This window comes from Artemia sp. Qi Xiang Cuo, chromosome 15, assembly GCF_049724085.1.
Source record: "Artemia sp. Qi Xiang Cuo chromosome 15, ASM4972408v1, whole genome shotgun sequence".
In the NCBI taxonomy this organism is placed as follows: domain Eukaryota; kingdom Metazoa; phylum Arthropoda; class Branchiopoda; order Anostraca; family Artemiidae; genus Artemia; species Artemia sp. Qi Xiang Cuo.
In genome coordinates this window covers 44,089,834-44,117,269 of record NC_142808.1, presented here as the reverse complement: position 1 = coordinate 44,117,269, position 27,436 = coordinate 44,089,834, and the positions used below count along the sequence as shown (strand labels likewise).

Sequence of the window (27,436 nt, the reverse complement as noted above, 5' to 3'; positions counted from 1 at the left end):
CGTAGCTAGAGGGGCAGTTAACCGTAGAAAATTTATATTCCTGACCTCAGCGAAAATCCTCAAAGGCAATTTTAAAGTCAGGTCTCGATAAAGACGATATATCCCCCCTACTAGCTAGCCAAATACCACCCTTTTCAGTTCATTTATTTAACAATAAATTTACAACGTAAGGCTCCACGGACAGGTAGCAGGGTAGAAAAAAAAATGTAAAAGAACATATGAAAAAACCAAATAAATAAAAAATGAAAGACAGAATCCAATTCATCGTCTCAAAGATCCCCAAAACTAGCTAGGCAGGGGAGTAGGGCATGATTTCGAATCAAAAATTTATTTAAACTCAAATAAAGCATGCTCAAACCAACACCCAGACCCAATCCAGAAACATCAGCTCCAGGAGATACTGTAAATAGAAAATCTCTAGCTACAGCCATGATAGGGAAAGAATCATAATGATTACGTATTCGCTCAAGATTGGCCACCGGTGGCCTACTTGAACAAGCAAGCTTAGTATAATTTGCAGTTTAAAAATTATCTCCATTTTCAACAAAAAAGTTCAAATATCGAAGAAAATCGTCTAAACATGTCATCATAAAACCTGTCGAAGTCAGTTGTGCATACAGATCGGAGTTCGACACGACATTCCTATTCAGCTGGATGGTTGGCTCCATCGAGCTCAACAGAAAGAGACCCCAAAATACTACTTCATCCAACAGGTCCAATTCGTTGAGCTAAATTTACTAAGAGAATGGACACAAATCTACTAAGAAGAATTATGTCATTGCCAGACGTAACGCCGAGTGAAAACTAATCACATTTTTTCCAGTCTGGTCACTGATTTCCGTCTGTACCCCAGTAATTTTGGTAAATCAAAAACATACTTTCTCCAAATTTTCTGGGGATGCCCCGAATATTTGAGATTTCCCCGAATTCCCCCCCCCCCCCCCGAAAAATTAAAATTCGTAGATGCACAAACGTTAGCATGAAATACAATCAGTAATTTTCATTAACTTTCTTTTTCGGGGATATTTCGCAGAATCCATTTTTCCTTTGGGGATTTTTGGGAACAGATTTTTGGTTTACTGCGATGAAGAATTACTCAATTTGCCTGACGTGCAACATAGCAAGAACTGATCTCATTTTTCAACTCAGGTTACAAACTTCTACAAAAATAACATAATTCCTGGAGTACTAAGAAAAATTACAAACTGTAGCACATAGAAGGAATTGACACCTTTTTCTGACTTGGACATTCGTTTCCAAGGAAATAACACACTTTCTAGTTTATTGCAAAATCATGCTGATATTATACATTGATGCCAGCTACCATCAATGGTATCAATAATGTCAATAATAGATTTATTGACATTTTATTACGTACAAAAATGTCATTATTAAATGTCAACAGCTAATTAAGTGCATTATACAGTTAATTAGATATTATACAGGTCAAAGTATACAGTTAATTAACTGTATTTAAGAAAAAGATAGAGTACAGTACCGCTGTAATTAAGAAACAGTTTAGATATAGGTTAATGAGCACAGGTTAGTGAGGGAAGCATTGGCGGAGTCTCTGTTAGACGGAAGAAGGTGTTCAGGGATGGGGCAGATTAAGGCAATTTTGAATTCATTTGGAATGTCGGGTGAATGGAATAGAGGGTATGGTAGGGGTAGGCAAGTGGGAGAGAGAGGTATCCAAACAGGCATATTCCATTTTAGTCGATCAGGAAATGCAGAAGTGGGGTGCCAGATCAGGATGTCTGATTCTTTTGTGTTGCATTCTAGGGTAAAAGAGGCGTGGGGAGAGAAAGTATATTTTAGAGGTTGGCTATCTAGGGAGGATATTAAGTAGGTAATTTCTTCTAGAGATAATTTTATGCCTCTAGGGGGCATGGGCGCCCATATGGGGGGGCTCTTGCCCCCCCCCCCTGGCTGAATGATGCTGCCTTATTTTTATATTTTTGTTCTGAGATTTCTATTATATAGCATTAAAAGTAGCAATTAGACGAAGTTTGCCCCCCCCTGGAATTCAGCTTATGGGCGCCCATGCTAGGGGGAAGAAGAGGATATTTGGGAAGGGTTACAATGAAGAGTGGTCCTTGCCCTTGCACGATGTGTGGAGAGTGGGAGGAAAATTTATTGCATTTTCTGGGGAAGTGCGAAGGGTTAAAGGTTTTGAGAAAGGAAATTTTTGGAGTGGATGAGGGGGATGAGCCCTGGGTGGAAAAATTGCTGGGAGATGGGTGTTTTATAAGTATCAATTGGATTTGTATGTTTTTTTTTGTTCTTTGTTTTTGTATGTTTTTTTTTTGTGGCAATGGCCCTGCGGGGCTTTTCGAGTCAAATATACTATACTAAGAAGTTCTCGGATGAAAAAAAACCTAAACACGTTAAAAATCGAGCAGTCCCTGCCAAGCTATATAATAAAGCTTTACATTTTTTAATACAAAATATTAAGGCAAAGTGCTTTATTCAATTAAAGGATAAAACAACAAAACAACAGAAATACAACACCTTTACATTTACAATTTGTTTTTCTTCGTTTATAATTTCCATAGCTATAGCAGTTGTAAATAGATTTGATCCTTATGGGAGTGAAGGGTTCTCAGATTGACCTTTGGTAACTCCCTTCTATTGAAATATATTTTAGAGGTATTGAATCATACATAACAATCCAACCAACATTATTATTTATGCTTAAATATAACTCAGACCAGTTTCATCATGAACAATGATATAAATAGCCATTTCGTTCATATTATACCCATTAGATTTGAAAGGCGAACAAGGGAAACAAGGTCTTAGAATTCTGGCGAAACACATCGAGCTTGGCTGAGAATTGGAGAGGTGCTCCACGATTCCGGTGCTCCAGTGCTCTGGTCTTCTAGTAACTCCTGCGTTATAATCTCATCCTCAGCGCGTTTTCTGAGATGATTCTGGTTCCGAACTTCATTCAAAGCAGTAAATCTTCCATTTCTATTTTTTCTAAAAGTTATATTATTTTCAATTTTATCATTAAACGTTTCTGTTAAGTTTATAGTGTTCTTTAGCACACTCGCACAATTCTCATCTTCTTTTAATTTCTGTTTAGCTTTCAATAGTACAGCTCTTGGATTAAGAATTCTCTTAAATTTAGCTGATTTCTGTTTCTTAGAACTACTTTTATGAATTTCATCGTCATCACTGTCATCAATATTGTTCTTATTTTCTTCTTGGAAATTCTTACGAAATTTAGAAATACGATCAACTTTGTTTGAAGGACTGTTTGCTTTCAAAACGTTCGCCACTTTTTGTCTCTTAGGATTACTTCCACCAATTCCATCTTCGTCATATTCATCCGTTTCTTCAGCCTTCTGGGCTTTAGCAGTGATATTAACCTCTTTTGTACGCTTATTTCTGCTCAATTTACTTTTCGTTTTAGGATCTAATGAAATTGACGTACATTCTTCTGGCGAATATTTTTCTGGTTGCTGATGTTCAGTTTCAACCATACTTCTGTCGTTCTGTTCAGTTCCTTCGCCATTCTGTTGTTTTGAAATAGCCTTGACAGTTTTTTCGAATTTTTTGGTATAATTATTTAATTTATTTCTTTTAGTATCGACTTTGGAAGGACTTAACGTTTTGAGTTTTACTTCACAATCATCAATTGCCGCATACACAACTTCATCCTTATTCGCCATTCTCTTTTTGGGTCTTACACCCATTCCCGTTTTAGGACTCGATGAAATTGGAGAATACTTTTTTGGTTTCTGGTGTTCAGTTTCAACCATACTTTTGCCGTTTTGTTCAGTTCTCTCACCGTACTTCTGTTTTTTCGAAACAGCCTTGACAGTTTTTTCGATTATTTCGCTACAACTACTTAATTTATCCCTTTTAATATTGAGTTTGGAAGGGTTTAACCTTTTGAGCTTTACTTCACAATCATCAACGGCAGGGCAAATAAATTCATCCTTATTCGCCTGTCTCTTTTGGCGCCTTGCACTCCTTACCGTATTTTTTTCGTCTCCTGTGTCTTCATAGTAGTTAAGCGTCGGTTTTTCATCATTACAATCACTATTAATTTCTGTCTTATTGCAATTTGATAAGATAGGACTGAATTTTCCGCTTTCGTCATCTGATATGTTCCTAACTCCTATTTTCGACTGTTCTTCCATCCCTGCTTCGGCACCTACCCTCTTTTTATCTTTTATATTTTCTCTAATATTTCCAGCATTTAAGGGAGTAGAACTTGATCTGGTCTTGATTTCCTTTTTATTCATTTGTTTTTTTTGTCCTCTCACGCAAGGTTTAGTCGTTTTAAGCTTTCGTCCAGCTAGACTTAGGTCATCATTACTAGCAAGTTGTTTATGAAGTAATCCGCCATGACTTGTTTCACTTTCATCAATTAAAAATCCTTTAGCTCCCTTCTTGTCCACCTGTCTCTTCAATTCTTTTGAACTTACATTGTCTTCTTTTTGCATATCAGGATCAATATTTTGTTTTGCTCCCGTCATATTATGTTGCTCAGCCATATCGTTATTTTCTTTACTTAACTTTCTCTTTCTTTTTAAACCATTTTTTGAAATATTATCTTCTTTTTCATTGACCAGTGAGACAGTATTTTTTCCATTTGAAGTAGATGGAACTAAAGTAAAATCTGGACTTAGTTGTGTTTTTGAGTTCTTACGCAGTTCATAGAATCCGGGGTCACCTTTCTGTTTCAATTTAGGTTTGCCAGTGTTGAATAATTCGCTCAATTCTCTTGCCAGTTTTTCGTCTTCTTCTTCTTGTCTCTTCTTTCTTTCGATTTCTTCCATAATTTTCAATTGCGTTTGTATTACCTCTTGCGATGAATGAACTGAAAAGTAGAAGTAGATCAGCAATTAACTGAAGAGATTTTGAAAACATAAAAAAAACAAAAAAAAAAAAAAACATTTAGGCCGGTTTTTTTTTAGCATTGGGAAAAGATGCCCTTATGTACCCTATGCCCTAGAGGGTGCCCTTTGCCCTTATGGGAATCAGGCTAGATGCGGCCAAAAAATGATAGGATTACGCTTCAGGGAATCATATTTTAATTTTTAGAAGCAATTTTTTGAACCAATGTAGGGAGGAGGAGGGAGTAAATTCTCATAATCTACCCCATTGTGTAGTTAGACTGTCCCCTATTACTCCCATCCCCCTCCCTATGTTCATATACTACAATCATTAGGCTATCCAATTATCAAAAACTTTCAATATGGAAGCCACTTTATTTTAAGAGGTAATAATTCCTCACGAAGCGCAAAAAAGTTTTATACGTTTTAAAATAACCCCCCCCCCCCCCCCTTCTATCCTTCCTTAAAAATAAATTATGGACATAAGATGGACAAAATAGGGCAAAATATTATCCTTTATCTATATATAGATAAAAAAAATTATTGCAGCAGCTGAAAATGTTGCTGCTGCAACAATACCATGATATTAATATAATTTTCTTTTTTCGTAAAAATATGCTAAGTTACCTTGATTTAATATCGTTTCCTTAATTTGTTGGTTTGGTGTGACCCTACTTTATATACAGATATATATATATATATATATATATATATATATATATATATATATATATATATATATATATATATATATATATATATATATATATATATATAATTGTCCAGGATGGTATTCTTTCAGAATAGTGTATACATTATTTCAATTAATTGCTGGTGAAAGATGGTAAATGAAGCTATGCTTCCAATTGGTGGGTATATATATATTTTTGGTTATTTTAATTTTTTTGTGTATATTTCTCAGGTGAGACTATACAAGGGGATGCCATAAGTGCTTATGGCAGGCGCACTCACTTGCTAGGGTCAGAAATTTAAGGTGCCGAAGCCCATATTGGCAAGTATGTATTCCTCTGAGAAGCGCTGATGTGAGGTGGTCACCTGGGGAATATTTCATTAAATTTAATGTACTTTTTCCGGTATTTGTACAACGACTTACATTTATTAATGATAGCTTTGGTCGATTTTGGACATGATTACTTGGCTAATGGATTGGTTATACTGTTTTGTCCTAGGTGATTGGATGGATGAGTAAGGTCAAGAACTTGTTTAAGTGCTTGTTTATCTCAATTACTAAAATAGTTTTTTTTTTAATCAAATAATTACCAGTAATATATTATAATAAAACCAATAATAAAAAACAAGTAAGAAACGTCAAAAATATCAATGGTCAAATCCACAATAGAATTTTGTCCATAGCCATCAGTAGGCCCAAACAAATTCGATAAAAAGTTTTTGACACATCTTACAGCTTGAATGCATAAAACTTAGTTTTGTACATACTCGCCATTGAATCGCTATTTTAGCAACAGTGCCTAGCATTTTAACAGAGCTTAGCTATTTAATTTGATTTATGAAATTATCCTCTGTAGGAAACCCGATCAAATGGTCAATCCGGGACGATATACAGCCAATGATAAAGCAGTATTTAAATACATGTATTTTAAATATATATTTAAATGCTTTTCATGTATTTCATATACATGTTTAAATACACTTCTGGAAGTGTACTTGAAATACGTATTTAATTACTTTTTTTCTGTATTGGAACGACAAAACACTTTCGCATACAGCGTCAATTACAATCCTTGCAGAATATAACGAATAGTCCCCGACCAGTAGACAGGAACTCTAGATAAGAACTGAGTAGTAGCTAAGAGCTCTAGGTACAGACTCTGTAAGGATTACTACGTATATTGATTCACCAGTCATCTAAAAATCTCGATAAAAGACTGCAGCAATTCAGATATACCTGGCACCACAAATTAAAAAAAAATAAAATAAAAAATCAAGTTGAGCTAGCTATGATCAGGAATGAAGGGGTATTTTTAGCCTCTGAGGCTCACATTTCTGGTTCAGCAGCTACTTTTGAAGCTCTAGACCGTTACGATAGGTTAGACACTGCAGTTTATTCAGGCTCTAACTTCCTCAACCAAAAACTCTTCGTGAGTGACCACTCTGTAAGAAAAAAGTGGCAAATTACTATCTCACATAATTTTTTAGTAAAAATTGACATTTCCCGAACTGAATAAAACTGTTACTGTATTTACCAGGTTTTAACTACACCAGCTGAATTGTTGCCGTCCTTATTCTTTTTGCGTTTTTTTTCTAGTAAAAATATCTTTTTTTATTCTAATAAAAATATATCAAACATAATATGCAATAAATCCATGTTGCTCTTGCGCATTTACATCAAAAAATTCTGATGTAATCTCTTTTCTTTAGAAAATTATTCATTTTACGAAGAGATGCCTTTGGATCATCTACCCAGATTATCTACAAGATGATCAAGACATCATCTACTTTGAGTTGATCTATTTATCTCCCTTCTTATGGAAAGATACGTTCCTCTCCTAAGAGGGAAGTTCTCTCTGCTGTCCAAAGAGGTACCTGTTGCAAAAGATTCACCATCTACTTAGAGATTATCTCTCTCCATATGGAGGAGGTTCCATACGTGGAAAATCCTAATTAAACAAATGCAGTAACTATTACGGCATCTTTGCCAAGGCATAACTTCGATTCTTCATATTGCGCCACGAAAAAAAAAATAATAGCGGTAATTTGCTTGAGAAGAGGATGGTAAAGCTACCAAAAGCACAAGTTGATTACCTGATTACGAACTATATAATCAATAAAATCGAAATTTTTTGATAGGGTTAACAAGAAAGCAATCTACGATTTTGATACTGGCCTGTCATTAAATGTGTCAATTATGAATGATAAGACTCTTGCGACCTAAGTAAACACGCAATATATTAACATAAGAGAGAGCCTCATTGAAAAGTTTCCAAACGTAACTATCTTTCTAAAGCCGCAGACGTGTGTAGTGCAAGTTATCTTAAACGTAACTGCAAATTGATCAATTCAGCCGTTGCGCACCAGTGCTTTGTGGGGATGCATGATTACAGCGTTTGTGGCATAAGTAAGATAAATGAAGAATTTAGCCTGGCTTACATAACAATAGTAAAGACAATTAAAGATACTGGACGCAATTTTGTCAAGGTCCTCAGAAACTATACAGCCGTCAATCATGCTACAAGTGTAAATTCTAGAAGCAGATATAGAATCAGAGGATGAGAAGGTTCAGTCAAATGAATAAGAGAAAAAAGAGACCAGTAATGATCACAGTTTGCATCTCATCGGCTTTTGTGATGAACAGAATAAAAAGAACGCAGACGAAGGTTACTCTCTTTCTGATCTTCTGCGTTGCACCACCCATACACTCAGCTTCGTTAATATTAAAGATACTAAGCATGCCTTTACGCGTAACCCCTCCAAAAAACGATACAGAGCTGCATTCCCTAAGTACGAGGCACTTTGGAATGCCACCAGGGACAGAACAAAAGGCATTGGATAAATTTAAGAAACCAAGAGGAAAAGAGCTAAAACTCCCAAACACAACACTTTGGATATGCGACAGTGCAGGGCATATTTTTGAGAATTATGAGCCACATAAGATACAATAATCTTGTGAGGATCTTAATGTACCATGGGTTAATCTTCGGAGATTGAGCTTCGGAGTGAATGTGTACAGGTTGCCGATCCAATAAACAAAGCATTAGATACGTTACATCTTCTGCTCTCAAGCAGAAAAGACTGCTGAGCTGGGTATTAGATAACCTACAACTGCTGCTCTCTAGCAGAAAAGAGCTAGGTCTGATGAAGGATAAAATACTAATCTTTCGGTACAGTGATGCCAATCCACAGAGGGCTGAAAAAGAATGTCGTTAATACGCAGCATAGCGGGGCTCTAAAGCCCACCACTCTGCTAGCTTCTACAATTTTATGGGGACCATAAAAGGATTTTTATAGTCCTCTGTCTATGGACGTCTGTATCAAAAACTTCGGGGATTTTGTGATTACAACTTCTACCCTTCCGCTGTTTCACGACTACGCGGTTTTCAGAAAAAAAGAGCAGCCTCGACTGATGATTTGCCCATAGAGATGGGATTTAAAAAAGATGATTTCATAGAGATGAAATTTAAAAAATCGAATGTGTCGGATTCGTTTCCCTTTAAGGAAGCAGATAATCCTGCAAATGATACCGTGTCTGAACGCAGCAACTCTTCTTTAAATTAGAGGTTCTATAGTCTATTGAAGACAAGATGAAAGACCTTGATTCAATTCTTCTTATCCAGCTTTTTCATTATCTTCTTATCTTATTATTATTCTTATTATTTCTTATTTTTCTTATCTTCATTATCTATGTTCATAGACAATGCTTCTTCTTAGTTCAGAAGCATTTTACGTCAATCACTTCTGTCTGCTCCTGTCGAGCAACTTTACTCAGTCGCGAGCGCTATTTTGCAAGACACACAAGCTTGAAGATGAATGATTCAGAAAATTGTAGATGTTGAATATTGTAGATTGTAGATGTTTGAATTTTAGTGAAGCAGATTGACGTGGTTTGATATTCGTCTTTCTTGTTTTGTATAGTATTTCTAGGAGCACAGTATAACCTATATTCTTTCTGTATTGTCTTTTCCATATTTTAGTTCCGATGCATTAGGGTATTTAAAAACGTATTTCAGCATTTAAATAGAAAATGTATTGTCACGTAAATGAAAATACTATTTAAACAAATTTACAAGCAAGTACAATATTTTGTATTTAAATACTTTTAAAAAGTATTTTACCCACCACTGTATAGAGCTTATACTTCTTGAAGTATTTTTCGATTTACATCACACCGAACCTACGCGTAGTAGGGAGGAATCTACCCCCTAAGATCCTTATTAGGTTACCTTCTCTTGGGAATTTTTGATGCAACGCACTAAAATGCAACTTTTTATATTCGACCATCACTCTTTTAAGTATCATGACCTACCCCTCCTCCTACAACAATTACAACTCTATTTACTTATATATAACCTCATTCAACCTCTTTATATTTAGGCTAGATCTTTTGTCCAAGTCAAAGGTATGCTAATATAAATTATAGTTATTATTAATTATAAATGCTAGTTATAAATGTTTATGAAGTAATATTATTATCCATTAATAATAGCTATTAGTAAAACAATATAATAATGATTAATATAACTGCTAATATAAATACTGTTAATATAGATATTTACTAAATAGTCATCATAAATATTAATATAATAATATATACAATAAATTGATAATTATTATTGATTATGAATAATGATTATTTATCATTAACCGATAAATAACAGTTCAATAGGGAAAATCCTTTTATTTAACAGTGAAGCACAAAAAAATATCTCTGGATATTTCGGTCACATTTACAGTGGCCGTCTTCAGCAGATAAACTGATAAACAGCTATCAGTCAGATAATAGATATAATACCTAATTAATAGACGTAAATACTAAATAATTAATGCTACTATTATTAATAAGAATTATTAGTAAAATGATAATTAACATAAATGTTAATATAAATACCGTTACTATAAATATTGAACTAAATTAATATAAATTCAGTCCAAGCTATCTTAAGATACAAAAAAAGACTCACTAATATCAGCTGTTTCACAACCACTTCCAGAAGCACTTGCGCTCCTTATCTCTTGGACCTCGAAAAATAGAACATAAATATTGAGAAAGAGAGAGGAGAGGAATGGAAAAGAATGAGAAAGAGGAATGAAACAAGGAGATAAAACTAAAAAAGGGAAAAACAAACAAGCATAAATGAGGAAATTCTATAGGAAAAAGCACTTCTTTGTAGCTCCTATGGTTTAAACCAAAGACCTTGCACCATGAGCCTCCAATTGTGGATAAAATCACAGTGGCAACGATAGCTGCAATGTAGTAAAGGACGAATCGCGGCTAATAGTAACTAAAAATTTAAAAAAATGTTCATAAAAAAACTGCCCAGAGGGGAAAAAATTGTCATTTCTAGCTGATTCAGGATCGGTAAGGATTGTTCTGGTTAGTCTAAAGAATAAAAAGTTATGTTGAAAATTAATTTTTGGAAAGCCAAAATATAACAAGAAGCCCCTTGAAAGTGGCGTCAATAAAAACTAAAAAACAACGTCAATTTTTGTATACGCATTTTCGTTGTATTTTTACGAGGTCTGTTCAAACCCCACTCCATTCCTATATACAGCTTTGTCTGTCTACCAAATAAGCTGTGTGCTGCCCAGAAAGAACAGTAATAAAACGAAATAGCCCAAAGAGTATGAGTAATTTATAGGAGCTTCAAAAAACAAAAGCAACAAAATTATAGAAATAGCAATTGCCACCAGTGTCGACGAAAAAAACCCCACCAAAAACATCTAGCGCTTGGGGTTTCTTGGCATTTTTCCGGGGGTAATAAATGTCTGATCTCAGTTTCTAGGAAAACCACAATTACAAAGCTTGAGAAAAAAGCCAACAGCCTCCAAATATTAGATAGCGCTGGAGTTTTTTGTCGACGCTGGCGCCAATTTCTACTCTTACAAGTTGCCAGTGCCAATACTTTTAAAATGAAAATTAATAAAATGGTCAATCACCTTTGATGCCATTTCTTGGTGTTTGCAGTATCTATGGACTTTGGTCTAAGTAGAATCCATATCGCATAATTTAGCATTACAAAGAAATTTTATACACAATTAGACTTAAAGTCTTATTTATTCTTGAGCATTAAAAAAACGAAAGAAAATAAAAGAAAAAAAAAACTCGAAAAAAGAAACACAAAAACACCTGTAATTCGGTGGTATTTGAAGTGCTTGGGCATTTAATTTTTTTTAATTACTATTTAATCGTAAACAATATGACTGAATTATTAATTATTTAGTAACTAATTACTTAATTAATCAGTAACTATTTACTCATTGGAAACAGTTGGTGGAAACAGCTGAACACATATTTGAATTTCAAAATATAAATTTGAATATATTGAAAAAATGATTTTAGATTAAATATGAAGTAAAGCTTAGTAAAGCACCGTTTCTTAGGCGTTTCTTTTTTACTTTATTGCAACTGTACACTTCTTTGTTGCTCTAGAGACAGTCTCTTCTTTCTCGCGATTGTAAAACAATTCTAATTATTAAATAAAGTTCCAAACTAATAAACATTATTTACATGTAACGGGGATTTTCAGAAAAACATTTGCGACTGTTATTCTACTACTACTACTACTACTAACAATTCACCGCAGCACCAAGCTACCTGAGGTCAACACAGCTACACACGCTCCTAATCCATCCCAATCTATTCAAAGCCTCCCTCTTTACACTGATCAATGCCTGATCAATCCTTTCGTTACCCAACGTCACCTTTTCATCTTAGCTTATTCCTAGCCTTAGCGACTTAGTCTTCTTAACATTAATTTTCTAACCCATTCTAGCATCCTGAACTCGCAAAACCTCTAAAAATTAATTCATTTTGCCCACACTTTCATCTAGGAAGTCCAGGAAAGCTTTTCCTCCCCATTTGATTCCGTGTTTTCCCATTGCCTTTCCTGTTCTGACTGCTATTCAGAATTGCAATACTATTAAATCGATGGGCTATCTCAGAATTTTTAACTGATATGAACTTGGTCATATTTGGGGGAGAATCGTAGTTTGGCACCATAAAATGGCGGAATGTATCACTTTTCTGTGTGACAGTCAGTGAGTCTTGATCCTCGCATGATGTCATGACGGCATATGGGTAATTAAACGTAACAAATAAAAAAAAATGCAGTTTTTTTTGAAAAGTCGCATCTTGCTGAAACCCAATCACTTTTGGTCATTGAGGAAGGATACTTTTGTTTATTTACGCTCGAATAAGCCTTCTTCCGATATTCTAGCCATTGGTTGGATACAATCATCCTTGAAAAAAAAACACGGTTCCATGATCTAGCAAAAAATACAATATTCAACCTTTTTGCAGACGGGAGCTTGAAACCTCTGCAGTAGTGTTTTCTGAAGCGCTGAATCTGATGGTACAATTTTCAATAAGATTCCATGACTTTTGGGGGATCTTCCTTCCTTTCTTCGAAATCAGGCACATTTTCACTGGCATGTAACTTTTGATGGGTAACATAAAACTTAATGAATCTTATACATTTGGAATCAGCCTACAACTTCGATACTTTTGATCTATCTATTGTTTTTAAAATTCCGTTTTTTTAAGGTTTGGTTACCATTGGGCCGAGTCACTTAATTACGCAAACTATCATTTTCCATCCTATATTCAATAAGCTTCCGGAAAGAGTGCTTAATTGGCTGACAAATCTTGTTAAGGGTTTTTGGAAGCGTGTGACTAAAGCTCCGAGCCACTGACTTTATCGCGTTTAAATTAAGTCTTAATCGTTAATATAAGCTATTTGATACAGTCGTGCAGATGTCTTAAGTTTTCTTAATAGCTTTCATCACTCCTGTATTTACTCATTATTTGGCTAATTTTTGCTTCTCAAAAGATCTGTCGAATATTTTTGATTTTCTCTGTCTCTGCGACTTCTAAATCTGGATCACAAGGCAACTTAGTAACCATTATTATGTGTGCTCGAGTATTGTTCGTTTCAGCGCCCTTTTTATATTTATCTGATTTTCACATTTTTTAGTATTCTTTGTGTGTTTTTAATGTAGTGCAGTTTTTTTTTGCAGTAGATATTTTGATGGCTTTCCTCCGATACTTTACTCGGTTTTTCTTCCCTTTACTTTGCTCTCTTGACGTAATAACGCTTATAAATGTTTTCACGAATGACAAACTTTAAATGTTAGACATTATTCAAAACAGCACATCAAATTTGTTTTCAAAACGAAACTTGTACTACTAATTCGAATCATAGTCACTTTCCTGAAACAGCTTCTAATTGCAATTTTTTCTCACTAGACAGTTTTTTTTAAAAAGCGTTTTTATTTTTGGCTACTATTTTAATATTATCCCTAAGGTAAAGAAAAATTCTATACTAATTTTCCTTGTTGTTCAAGCCAAGGGACTGTAAGTTTCCTGTATAGGTTTTTGGCCAAGGCACTTCTAATGGTGCTTCGATCCTGTGTTTGGATCCGACGCCATTTTTAGGGGGTTTTGGGCTACAATTATTGGGTTACTATTGGCCGTGTTCGTCTTTTACTTGGTCGTTGCTATAGCAGCAACCACGATTTTCGGCCAAGGTGATTCTAATGGTCAACTTTTTTCGATCCGACGCCGTTTTTAGGCTTTTTTGGGTTACTATTGGCCGTGGTTCGTCCTTTACTAGGTTACAGCTACCGCTGCAACTACGAACACCATTATTATTCAAAAGCCTTCCTTTTATTGATTTCAAACTACTTTTTTCCATATTTCGCCCCCAAGCGCAGTTTATTCAGATTTACGTACATCCCTCTAGCGATTTATTACCATCATACTATTCAAAAGCCTTTCTTTTACTGATTTGGGCACACCCCCCTAGCGATTTCTCACCATAATTTAATTGTAATTTTTTCTCACTTGTCACTTATTTTTTTCAAAAAGCGCTTATAATGTTTGGTTACTATGGGCGGTGGGGTTCAGCTCAACTCTGGTCTATTTTAGGACTGAATGCTGGTATTATAGCGGAGTTATCTATCTACGACTGTTAAAAAATCTATAATCTCTGAAGACGTATCTTATTTACTCAACAAAATACTTAGATCTCGTCGTAGTGGTTGTAGCGATAGCCGCAACCTAGGAACGGATGAACCAAGGTCCACAGTAACCAAACAAAAATAGCCTGAAACCCCCTAAAAAGGCACCAGACCGAAACAAAAAGTACACAATTGGAATCGCCTGGACCGAAAACCCTATATAGGAAACTTGCAGTCCCTTGGCTTGAACAACAAGGAAAATCACTTTTTTGCATGAGAATCACCATCAATGTCTCATTTTTTTGTTTTCTTCCTGTCCGCAGCTAGTTTCGGCTTTTTCGTCTTTCAATGGGTTGAATAATTTTCTAGATTTTCTTTGGAAGCGCCAACAATTTAGAAATATGACAGCAACCAATACTATAGCCAATATCTTGCATACATCTTGGATAAATCTCACAAAACTGAGTGAATAATAAAGCACACTTCATTGGGATCCGCTAGATTGTTTAATGCAAGTTTATTCATGCAATAAGCTATTTATAATATCTTCAATAGTTTTGCTATTTCATCTTTATTCTCACTTTCATTGACTTTACATAGTTTGTTTTTAAGTTGATAATAGTCAGTAATCGGGGACATTTCCTGTTCATATATGTCTATATGTTTTTTTAATGCTGTTTTCATCCTGATCATCTAATCGTCCTTCTTTAATCGCATTAGGAGGTCTTCTTTGGTAACATCCAAAAAATCACAGCATCAATTTACTTGTCGTGTTCGAATAATAGTTCATCTAAAAATGAAGATTGTTGAATGCTTATAGGAAAACCATCAAACAAAAAAAAGATGTTATCTTTTTGTTATTGTATGCATTCAATTGTATTAATTGTAAGGAGGGGCTGTCCTTTGGAATCAGCTGTCCTTTGCTCACGTAACTTTGAATAGTGGTTTTATGGGGAGAATCTTCCATAATTTCTTTGCACAGCAACTTGCATAATCCTATAGAAACGAAGTTATGCTTTTCACTTGACTTCTCGGCTTGTGTTCCTTTTTCTGATCCCGGAGGCCCAGCAAAAACAAAGTTCATCCCAAGTTGTCTTCTATCTTCATTTCCCTTTTGAGTTTGTGAAAGTCTTTCTTCTCCAGCTGCATTATTTCGCTTTTGTGACACATTAAATGTTCAGCTTTTACTATTAAAATGTCATAACAAATTGCTTACTACTTGTTTGACAAAATGTTAAATAAAGTTGTCTACTATCTATTATTAATGTTATATTCGCTAAATAAATAATATAAATTCGCTAAATAAATAATGTATATTCGCTAAATAAAAAAATCTTAGGAATACATAGATGCATATAAATATTTACACAGATGCGCATAGTATGTTTCGCATGCGTAAGTCATCTGCGCAAAGTTTTGTGCTCCATCTCACCCGATCATCTACATTTCCCAAAATCTACAACAGAGTGATGATTTTCCGAGCCTAAGGGACGAAATAGGTGTGGTTGCTGCAGTAAATAAAGCACAGACAAGTCACAAACAGAAAAATAACCATTTAACCCGGAGAAGAGGAACCGTTGAACCATGTAAGTAAATAAGCAAAACTATTATTAATAGCAAAATCAATTAGCTTATATAAATTTAAATCAATTATTAATAAGCAGAATTATCAAATTTGACAGCGCTTTTCGTCTGGTAAATATTCTAGTAGCATAATATTTTCTTTGTCAGTTTTAAGATTCTAACAGAAGCAAGTTTAAATCTATTAAAAGTAGTACGAGCTAGGTTAATCCATAGATTCCCACCATCATACACCATTCCCTCTTATCAATGATAAAAAAATTCTAAAATTCTTAAGTTAAAATTTTGGATATTCAGAATGAAGGAGGTAATTTTGCTCTAGGTCTCCAATCCTTCCCAAACCCAAACACTGCCGTGAAAGAAACAAAGAATTTTTTTATTTGGGCCATTGATGCAAATGCCAACTCGCAAAAATAAGAGGCAGAAAATAGAATCAAACACTTCAAAGCCTCGGTTGTTAGTTCAGTCATAGGAAGAACCCATTTTACCAACAGGCTAGAAATAAAAGTGTTTACTAAAAGTTGTTTCCCTAATGTTAAGTATTAAAATAAAATAAAACTTGTTCAAAATATTTCAGGTAATTTGACGGTAATTGACGACGTGTTTGAAGCCGTGCAAGTCTCTCGGCATTTCTCTCTTTCCTCCTATACTTTTTAAGATTTTCTCTGCGTTTTTGCATTAGTTCTTTCGTCTTTTGTTCCTTTCGTTTCACCATCTTAGGCCGTTTTGGTCTTTGAACATCATCATGGTTTTTCCCTTCCGGCTTTCTCTTCCTACTAATATGATTAAGGGGTGGAAACAACAACTCTTGATTTATCTTAAACTCACTGCTACAACTACCTTCTTTCAGCAGCATTGATTTTGCCTGCTGTTGAGAAACGTCTTGTAATTGATGTCGAAAAAGTGCATGTTCTTCATTTATTTCTTTAGATATTGTTTCACATCCATATTCAGGTCTCAGGATCACTTTTTGGTGATCTTCTTTATTTATGGATTTTTTGATTCTACATCTCTTTCCTAATTTTATTACAGAACTACATACATCATTTGCAGCAATCCCTTCTGAACATGCTTCAGAATCTGACCTTTCAAACTTTTCTTCTAGCATTATTTCAATTCGTTTCTCAACTGCAAATATTCTTTCAGGTTCACTTTGATTACCTGCACATTTCAAATCTCCATTACATTTGGTTAGCGCTAGCATTACGATTTCCTTATTACTTCCTTCACTTTCAGGTTCAATTTTTTCCCTGGATTCTACTGGCCTAGTTTCTCCCTGGTTCTCAACAGCTCTTGTAATACTCGGTGTTTGTCGGTCTTTTTTAAAAGAACTTCTCAAATTCGTATCACCTCTAATTAGTACTGGCCAATCACTTCCTTCATAACCATCTAGGAGGGTAATTACCTCATCGTTATCTTCTACAACTCCTTCAGGAAACCCTTTATTATTTTCAGTTTTTATCCTTTTCTCTGACTGTTCTGGCATACTTTTTTGCCATTTCCCACCAGCTGATACCATAACGGATTAATAGCTTATACTGATAAAATAGCGTAACATAGTCCTTGAAAACTAAGACAAAACAAAATTTATTTTAAAACTTTCAGGTATTTTTCTAGTTTCAATACAAAAAGCAGAATTGTTGTCACAACACTTTAAAAATTTTTGCAGTTTATATTTTCCAATAATCTTATATTTTGCAACAAGAGATTATTTTGCAATAATCTTATAGATTTTAAACTGAGGTTATTTTTTGTATAACAATATTCCAGTTGAATCATTCTATAATCTGACTGAAGTATCTTATATCTTACAGTAATTTATTTTTTCCTTACCCGTCTTTTTGTCTCTCCTTATCTTTTTTCTATAATATACAGTATCATTGATATTTCTTTAAAGATGGAGTAGCTTGCAGATTAATTCAGTAAGCCTTGTGAAAGTGTTGTTGACTTTAACCTTGATTAATGAGAGCGAACCTTATTTATGTGTGTATTTATGACCAAACATTACACACAGGAAAAAGCCTTCGGCTTTTTCTTGGCAGGAACTAGTAAAGAACAAACTAAGTTGCCATCACTGACAACTTGGTTAAAACATCATATAGCATCAGATTGGAAAAGTATAGCTTCCAATTTCCAGTTAAATGAGCCCCATCTGAAATTTATACGACCACCCATTCCATAAAAACCTTATATGCCCCAGGGCATAACTTACGACCCTTGCTCCAGGACTCTGGAGTGTCGTGTCAACCCAAGAGGTATTGTTATATGTTCTTTGGACAATTTTGAACGAAGTGGCTATCTCACAATTTCGATCGGATGAATTTGGGGGAAAAAAATCGTTGGAGAGGGGGGGGGGCGTAAAATATAGCATTATCTTGTTTACAAAATACAGTTTTTTTTTTTGTAAGAAATTGATTTTATTTTAACTATCATTCTTTTGTTAATTACAAAAGCGACTATATGTAGTAAGTTCCTTTAAAATAGACCATTAAACAGCTCTCTATGATGTTCTAGTGCAATAACGGAAAAAAATGCTTCCCAAGCAATAAAGACTTTCCTTGTTTTTCAGCCAATGGATTTTCCTAGTTGTTCAGGCCAAGTTTTCTGTACAGAGTTTTCGACCAAGGCAGTTCTACTGGTGCAATTTTTATTTCGATCCTACACCATTTTTAGGGGACATGAAGCTATTTTGTTTGGTTAGAAGGTCTTAGAAAGCTAAGAGATCCTTGGAATAGAACTAATATTTTTAAGGTTTTCTGGTTACCACTATTAACAACTCACTGATACACCAAAAGGCACGAAGGCAACACACCTGCAGGTGCTCCTCCATTATCTCAATCTGGTCAAGGCTTCACTCTTTACCCTCTTCCAAGGAAGTCTCAATTTCTTTTAAATCCTTCCTTGCAACATCTTCCAACCCATTCGAGGGCGACCTCTTTTCATTTGGCCCAAGATGGATGGTCTAAAAGAACAATCGAACAATCCCCGACAATCTGTCATTTCGTCATCCGTGTTCGGCAAAACATGTCCTAGCTTCTCAGCATTTCTCTCCTACCTCATATTTTTCTCACAAACTAATGTAATCCACAAAGGAGGATCAAAACTTTCTCTTAAACTAGGTACAAACCTGCAAGGACTTAGCAAGGAGTTCACTTTGTTTTAAAAGCTCGTCTTCCTCTTTTCTTTGACGTTTAACTTCATCATCATACCAATCCTTTATTCCGTCTAGGTCCAGATTGACATTAAAAGAAGCTGCAAGAGGAAATAAAATAAAACGAAATAAGAGGAAATAAAATAAATAAAAACAAGAATAAATACAAAATAAAATAAGAAAATAAAAATAAATTTTGCAGAATTAGAAATAATGTGAAATTTATTACAAAAAATGAATTTAAAAAGCAAAAATATAATAAATTTTAAATTAAAAAAAAAAAAAAAAAAAAAAAAACAAATTTTCTTAGTTTATTTTCGCATTGTGTGTTTCATTTAAAACTTCAAGTTGTTTCACTGAGGAAAACTATATGAAAAAAAACTAGTTTTTTCCACTGAAAGAAAGGAGCAACATTAAAACTTAACATGAATAGAAATCATTCTGTATTTGAGGTGGGCTGCCCCTTCCTCATCCCCTTACTCTTTACTTTAAAGTTGATTAGTGCTTAAAAAACTTCTTGTTCCAGTTCAAAGGCCCTTGTATTTTAGAAGTCGTTCTTATGTAGATAATCGGGACAAAATCCAACCTTAGCGTGAAGAGCGAGGAATTGGAAGCATTTCGTATAAGCATACTGAATAATTTCCATTCCTTTTAAGTTTTAATGTCAGATACACTTGGAAAAAAACTTCGTGGAAAGGGGGCTGGCTATCCTATCCCTTTTGACTCTTAAAAGAGACACTAGAATCACTTTTAACTCTTAAAAAGACACTAGAACTTCCGATTTCCAATCGAAGGAGCCCCCTCCGAAGCTTATATGACCATCCCTTCCACATGAAGTGCTTCTGGCAAACAATAAAATAAACTACAATACATTGAACCCTTATGGCTCTTTACTATAGGCAACGTTATAGCGTTGCCTCTGACCGGGTAAACTTGTTGTTTACAGATAAAACGCTTTGGGAAATTCCGGGAATCTTACTTAGTGAACAATCCATAGCAGCTCACTCAAAACACAACCAATTAGAAACAAAAACTGTTTTGGCCCATTTTGAGAATCCCTTGACTCCACTCCCAACAAAATATGTAGGCTAATTTTCTTGGCCCAAATAATTATCTCCCCACGTTTTGAGCTATTCAGACACCCAGGATATAACAACTTGCATAATTTACTCCTCTTGTCACAAGGAATGTGGAGTTCATGTCATCCCTGCAGACATATTTGTTGAAACTTTTGAGTATTTTGAACAAAGTGGGTACCTCAGAATTTTGATCGGATGTTTCTGAATTTTTGGTAGCAAGTGAGAGAAAAGGTTACGAGAGCGGGTCTGGATGCCTTTCATTCACTTTTGACTTTCAAGAAGGGCATTACAATTTTGGATTTCCCCTTTCAATAGCCCATTTCTGTTCTCAGGATACTGCAGATACAATATTTTGATAGCCTGGATGGGCAAATTTAGCTCTACCCTTTCTCAGTCATAATTGAATATCTACTTGCCACCCCTCAACATTCCCTGAAAGTTTCAATCTAATACGATAACCCGTTCCTGAAAAATTGCAAATACACTTTTGACAACATGGCAGCACACAGTGTCTTTTCAATTATCTTGCAGCTTAAAAGGCATGAATTATATGTCCCATGGGATGTCATAAAGCAAAAAAGTTATCTTCGTCTGAATTCGAGAGAAAAATTGTTTAGCCCCCTTTCCGAACCCTGATACTGAACTTGAACTTCCCTTGCCCCACTCTCCCCCATGCTTTTGACAGCAGTACCTGAAATTTCCAGCTTCGCCCCAAAAGCGTTTCCAGAGATATTGCAGACGCGGTAAATTGATAACCTGGATACAGTTAATGTCTTTGTTCAACATTCCCTCGAGGTTTCAACTTAATACCCTTAGCTGCTCATGAGCTACTGCAGATACACCATTTTGACAAGCTGGCAGCACACATCGTCTTTTGATTTGTCTTGCTACTTAACTATGCATAAATTATAAGCATCATAGGAGCTTATCGTGCAAAAATTTGTATTTCTTTGTGGGGTAAGGAAATGCGGCTAGAAAAATATAGCACAGGAGGGGGACTAGTCGCTCTCCAATAAATTTTGACTCTTAAAAAGACTACAAAAACAATTAATTTGCAATCGAATATGACCACTCCAAAGTTCCTACGACCTCTCCTTCTATACATAGTGGCCATGGGAAAAAAATATACATGGAAGGCACGTCGTTTCGCGCTATTGTGAAACAAATTTTATCTTTTAAATATAAAGTTATCCGATTAACGACTGAACAAAAAAGGTCTGAAAGCTAAGGGGCATGTCCTTGCTTTATATAACTTTATTTTTCTCTCTATTTTCCCCTAATAATGTCATTTTTGATGTAGAGAGCCATAATTTCCTCCTCTCCCAGTTAAAAATCCTCGTCCACTCAAACTCACTTCTAAAAGTACTGGAAATTATTTTTTTCTATTTCAGAGTCTCAGTAGATAATGCCAAAGCATTATCCACACTCTTCTGATCAATGACACTTCACTCTTTTTAGTGCCCTCAGGCTGGGTGTTCTCGTTAGGCTTACTTTCCACAGTACCCAAATAAACCTAAATTACATCTCAATCCACTAGATAATGTTTGGATTCATAAACCTAACAATACTGTAAAGCCTGCAGAAGTCCATCCCCAGAAAGACTTCCTAAGCTACATCCAAAGCCACATGGATATTGTTAGGATTCATAAAGCTATCAATGCTGTAAAGCCTGCAAATGCCCATCCCTGGATATACTTCCCAAGCCACATGTCACATCCCAAACCACATGGGTAATGTTGTGATTCATAAACCTAACAACACTGTAATGCTGCGAAGATCCTTCCCCAAATAAGTTTCCCAAGCCACATGGATATTGTTGGGATCCATAAAGCTAGCAATATTTCAAAACCTACAAAGGTCCTTTCCCATATAGATTTCCCAAGCCACTTGCCACATCAAAAGCAACATAGATATTGTCAGGATTCATGAAGTTAATAATATCGTAAATCCTGCAAATGCCCATGCCCAGATATGCTTCCCAGGCCGCATGTCAGATCCCGAGCCACATAGATATTATTGAGATTCATTAAGCTAACAACATTGTAATGCCTGCAAAGGCCCATCCTCAGACAAACTTCCCAGGCCACATGGATATTTTTAGGATCCATAAAGCTAACAACATTGTAAAGTCTGCAAAGGCCCATCCCAATATAGAATTCCAAAGCCAGGTGCCACATCCAAAGCCACATGAACATTGCTGGGTTGTATCAAGCTAACAATACTGTAAAGCCTACAAAGACCCATTCCGAAATAGACTTCCCAATCCACATGGATATTACTGGGATCCATAAAACTAACAATATTGTAAAGCCTACAGAGGTTCGTCCCCATATTGACTTCTCAAGCCACATGCCACATCACAAGCACCATGGATATTGTTGAGATCCATAAAGTTAACAATATTGTAAAGCCTGCAAAGACCCATCCCCAGTTTGACTACAGTTACTGGCATATGTCAGAGGCTTTAATGAATAATATCCTTCAAGTTGTTCCAATATCCCTCCAATAAAATCGATATCGGCCAAAATAATAAAAAGATAATTTAGACAAAAATAATTTTTTCTGGAAAGTACTCCATAGTAAAAAAAAAGATAAATTTGTTCCATATCTTTTTAATTTGATGTTTTTTTTTAATCACATTTAAATTTTATGCCTAAGTTACTCAGAGAATCCATTGAAAGCTTAGATGTCATAAATGAAAGCGCACTATATTTGTCAAATGCTAGCAAATTTTTCGACTAAAACATGTTTAACACAACTTTGTTCTAGTATTGTTGTCTACTGAGGTATTTTAATTTTGTGTTATATATTTCTGATAGGTCTATGTTCCATTACAGCCATCACACCACTGCCGCAGAGTTTGATCAATACATTCCATTCGGAAATTTCTAAGCAAACTTCAAAGAAAAAAAGAAAATGGAAAACAGACCTTCACAAATACTAAATCAGAAACACAAATAATGACTAATTGGACATCAAAGGGTAGCAAAAATCAAAAGGCAAAAATAAGATGGGCCATACAGGTAATGACTAAGTGGATACACTTACTTTGAATGACTTGCTTTCCATTTCTCCTCTCTTCAACCACCTCAGGGTACAGGGCAAGTATCTCCTCCCATAAACTTTGGTCAACCAGTGATTTTTGTTTTGATGCTCTACGTGACCAAATCCCAAGCCTCTTACGACATATTGGACAGTTTAAACTAGTTTCCTGAAAATGGATATATGTTTTAAAAATCAAGCAGTGTATGAGACCAGAAAAAAATCTTCAGATAGTTAGTGTTATCAACATCTTTGGATAGAAAGCACCATTTAATACATATGGAAAAAACGATAGAAATTCCACGTGGAAACAGAGCATCAAATGTACTTAGAAATAAAAAACCCACTTGCAAAACATCCAACAAAACATTCAATACATGGGGAAAAAAATTGGAATACATGAACCAAAAACCTTGCTAAAAAAAATCTTCAGATAGCCAATGTTGTCAACAGCTTTGGGTAGGAATAAGTCAGTGGAATAAACTGGTGATGAATATTCTGATCATTTTATTCAGTCTTTGCTTCCTAGCATATATACATAATGTCCTAATCACTCCATTTAATCAGTTACAATCATCCCGAATTGAGTTTTGGAATTTTTGTGGAGTGCTTAGTAGTTTCGATTTTCTATCTGGATTCCTTCTTTATAGTAAAATTTGAAATCTAGGACTATGTGAGACATTTATTAGTGATAGTAAAAGTTCTTATGTTGGTATATCTAGGTATAGAGTTGTTATTGAAAACAGGCCTACCCATTCAAAAGGTCGACTTGCTCTTTTTATCAGTCAGGATCTGCATGTTTATGAACTAACTGATTTGAATGATTTATAACAAAAGATGGAGTTTAAAATACTTGACCATTCAAGTTGTGTCTGGTAAAGAGAAGCTACTGCTATGACTGTTTTATTAGCCTCTGAGATCAAATGCCTTGAGTTTTATTAGCAAGTTAAATGATCTTGCACAGCAGCTGAATTTTGAAAATCAGAAAATAGTATTTATGGGAGATTTCAGCCTAGATTTAGAGCTGGTGAATTTGGAGTCCCAAGCCTGTGCTTTACTGGCTACTTGTTTTTCTTCAGGTTTGGTCCCAACAAAAAGAATACCAACACACATCAGTGAACAATCTGTTTCAGTTATAGATAACATGTTACAAATTTCAGTCTCCATTCAAGCTATATTGTCTTAACTAACGAATTGGATTGCTTTATCCTATTTGGCAATTTTTTTTTGTTATTAATTGTGGGAAATCAAATGCGAATATAAAAGTAGGAAGGACTATTGATGATAAAGCTATAAAAAAGTTGCATGCCACATTAGCTAGTACTAATTGGAACTTTGTTTATGAATGAACGGACTCAGATACAATAGCTGCTCTGTCTGTCCTTTTTTGAAAAGGTGCTCTGATGGGTATGCAAGACCAAACGGATCACACATGGATCACACAAGGATTACTTACCAGTATTGAGCGAAAAAATTTGCTGTTCAGGCAATATATTGATAATCATGACGTATTTAGTACCAAATTCAAAAGCTATAAAACACTTTAATATTCCTGCAGAGGAAAGCTAAATAGGCGCATTACCATAAGCATTTTGAAAAAGCCAAAGGATCACCAAAGAAGACATGGATCCAAATAAATTAATGCCTGAATAAACAAAAAACCAACACATTTCCAAGACCACAATGATGCCAGATAAAACACTTTCAACATCACAACAAGACATAGCCAACACACTCAACAAATGTTTTTCAGGTATTTGAAAAGCAAATATAGAGGAAGCTTATGCCTGGTCAACTACCATCACAGACAATTACAAAAAATATATACCTTTATCATCTAGCTCCTCTATGCTTTTGTCACTAGTCACTAAAGATGAACCCCCCAAGATTTTGCAAGTCATAAACAATGGTTACAAAAAAGGTCAGGATGGGTTGTCCCATCCCACATAACAAAGACCATTGATTGCTATGTTGGTATTTTTACACATCATCAATTCTTGCTTTGAAGATGTAATTTTTCCAACTGTTTTCAAGGTTGCAAGGGTTATACCCCTCTACGAAGGTAGCCATCCCAAGGAGCCTTCAAAATACCACCCCATCTATATGGTTTTCAAAAACTATGAAGTATTGCATCTACAACAGATTAATGAATTATCTGACCAAGTCTAATTTCTTTAACACGCATCAGTTAAAATTAAGGCCAGGGCACTCTATTGAGCATTCTATACTGGTTTTGCGACAATTTCTAAATCATACAATGGACCATGATGAAATACCAGCTTCAATATAGTTGTACATGTAGATGTGAAGAAAGCATATGATACAACTTGTCATCTGATTCTTCTGGCTAAGCTTGACAAATGTGGAATAGGTTATCTGATTCTTCTTGCTAACCTTAACAACCATGGAACAGGAGGCAATGCTCTTTTACTCATATAGACTTACCTCACTGATAGGCAAGGCCATACCCAGGATTTTTTTTCGGAGGGGGTTTTACTAAAAAAAAAATTTCGGGGGGGGGGGGGGTTACACAAAAAAACCTCGAAAAACGCGTACAAACTTTGCTTATATCCATTTTTGTTACGTTTTTACGAGTCGGACAAACATTTCGGCGAGGGGGGGGGGTTTACCCCCCCCCCCCGGGGTACGGCATTGCTGATAGGAATCAATTTGTGGATGGAGATAGAATAAGATTGGTGAAAACACCATGTTTATGAAAGCTAGGAGTACTGCAAGATTCAGTTCTTAGACCACTTATTCTTCTAATATGTGTAAATGACCTCCTTGATGCAATTGCAGGTGATGAACCTGCTCCACTATTTGCAGACAACACTGCTAATTCCATCACAGGTATAGATGAATCATTGGTCAGAGAAAACATCTGTTGTGGTCTAATGAAGCTATTGCAGTGGTTTTTGCTGACAACTACACTGTTTCAAACCAATCAAAGACCCATTTTATCATCTTTTTCAAACTTCTCATGCCCTGCTGTTGTTATCAGTCAGTTTTTTTGAGAACTATTTACCATTACTAGAAAGGAATCTTGTAAGTACCTAGGTCTTATAGTTGATGAAAATTTATCTTGGAAGCTTGATCATGATAGATTAAGGATTCAGGTGGGAAGGAATATAGGGTCATTCCAATATCTAAAATTTTGCCTCCCTTCTCTTACCCTTAAGTCAGTTTATTATTCTCTAATTCATTCTTACTTAACTTGTTGTCCTGTTGCTTGTCTATATACTTTTAAAAATTGAATTACGCCAATCTAACATCTTCAAAATACAGCCTTTTGTACATTAAAAGCACTCCTTCCTTCCCCATAAGCCCTCCTTGACAAATTCCCTACTAAGAGTTTTCATATTTTTATTTAGAGTATTACCAGTTGACCTGGTCCTTACTGTTTATTGTGTCCTTTTGAGACTTAAACAAATTGAGTAATTATTACCATTTGCTCTTAATTCAATTAGTTTTTGTCTAACTGCTTTTGTACAGAAAAGGTATAGTTTAAGAAGACCATCAGCAAAATTGACTTGCCCTAGAGTGCATATTGAATGATCTAAATTTTCTCTAAAATATTCAATAATAAAGTTTTGGAAAATTGATGAAAGTTATGTGGATTCATGATCTTCTATTTCACTTTCTAAAAATAAATTAGAACTATATCTAATTGATGATTTTTAATTAATATGAAGCCATGGTTACTGGAGCTTATCTGTATTATGGTTATTATTCATTTTATCTACAGTATTTTTATTATAATTTCTTTTTCATTACTTTTATACTATTATTTTTGTTGTTGTTGGGCGCCAGTTTTGAGCATAACTCACTTTGTAGGCACCTTCTATTAATACTTTTCTGTTCAATTGTGTCTTGTATTATAGTGTTAACTTGATGTATAGTAAAAATAGTGTAAAAATTAATAGAACTTGAACATGACAACTCTTCAAGATAATACTAATACTACTAAAACTCCCTACAGCACAAAACTGCCTTAGGCCAACACAGCACCACAAGCTTCTCCCCCATCCCAATCTATTCAAAGCCTCCCCTTTACACCATCCCAATAAGTTCCATTTTCG

The 27,436-nt window shown here is 35.0% G+C and overlaps 1 protein-coding gene across 1 annotated transcript in view; it reads right to left on the bottom strand.

Annotated features, from left to right (window-relative positions):
- Positions 1–2,456: 2,456 nt before the first annotated feature.
- The window catches only part of LOC148943709 (uncharacterized), a 34,815-nt gene continuing 9,835 nt past the window's right edge, over positions 2,457–27,436 (bottom strand). The window contains exons 2-5 of the mRNA XM_089101410.1: positions 23,364–23,526; positions 19,213–19,337; positions 10,508–10,565; positions 2,457–4,834 (exon numbers count right to left, since the gene is read on the bottom strand). Of these exons, the coding sequence (XP_088957536.1) occupies positions 2,799–4,834; positions 10,508–10,565; positions 19,213–19,337; positions 23,364–23,526 (2,382 nt within the window). The 3' untranslated portion in view covers positions 2,457–2,798. The remainder of the gene's footprint in view (positions 4,835–10,507; positions 10,566–19,212; positions 19,338–23,363; positions 23,527–27,436) is intronic.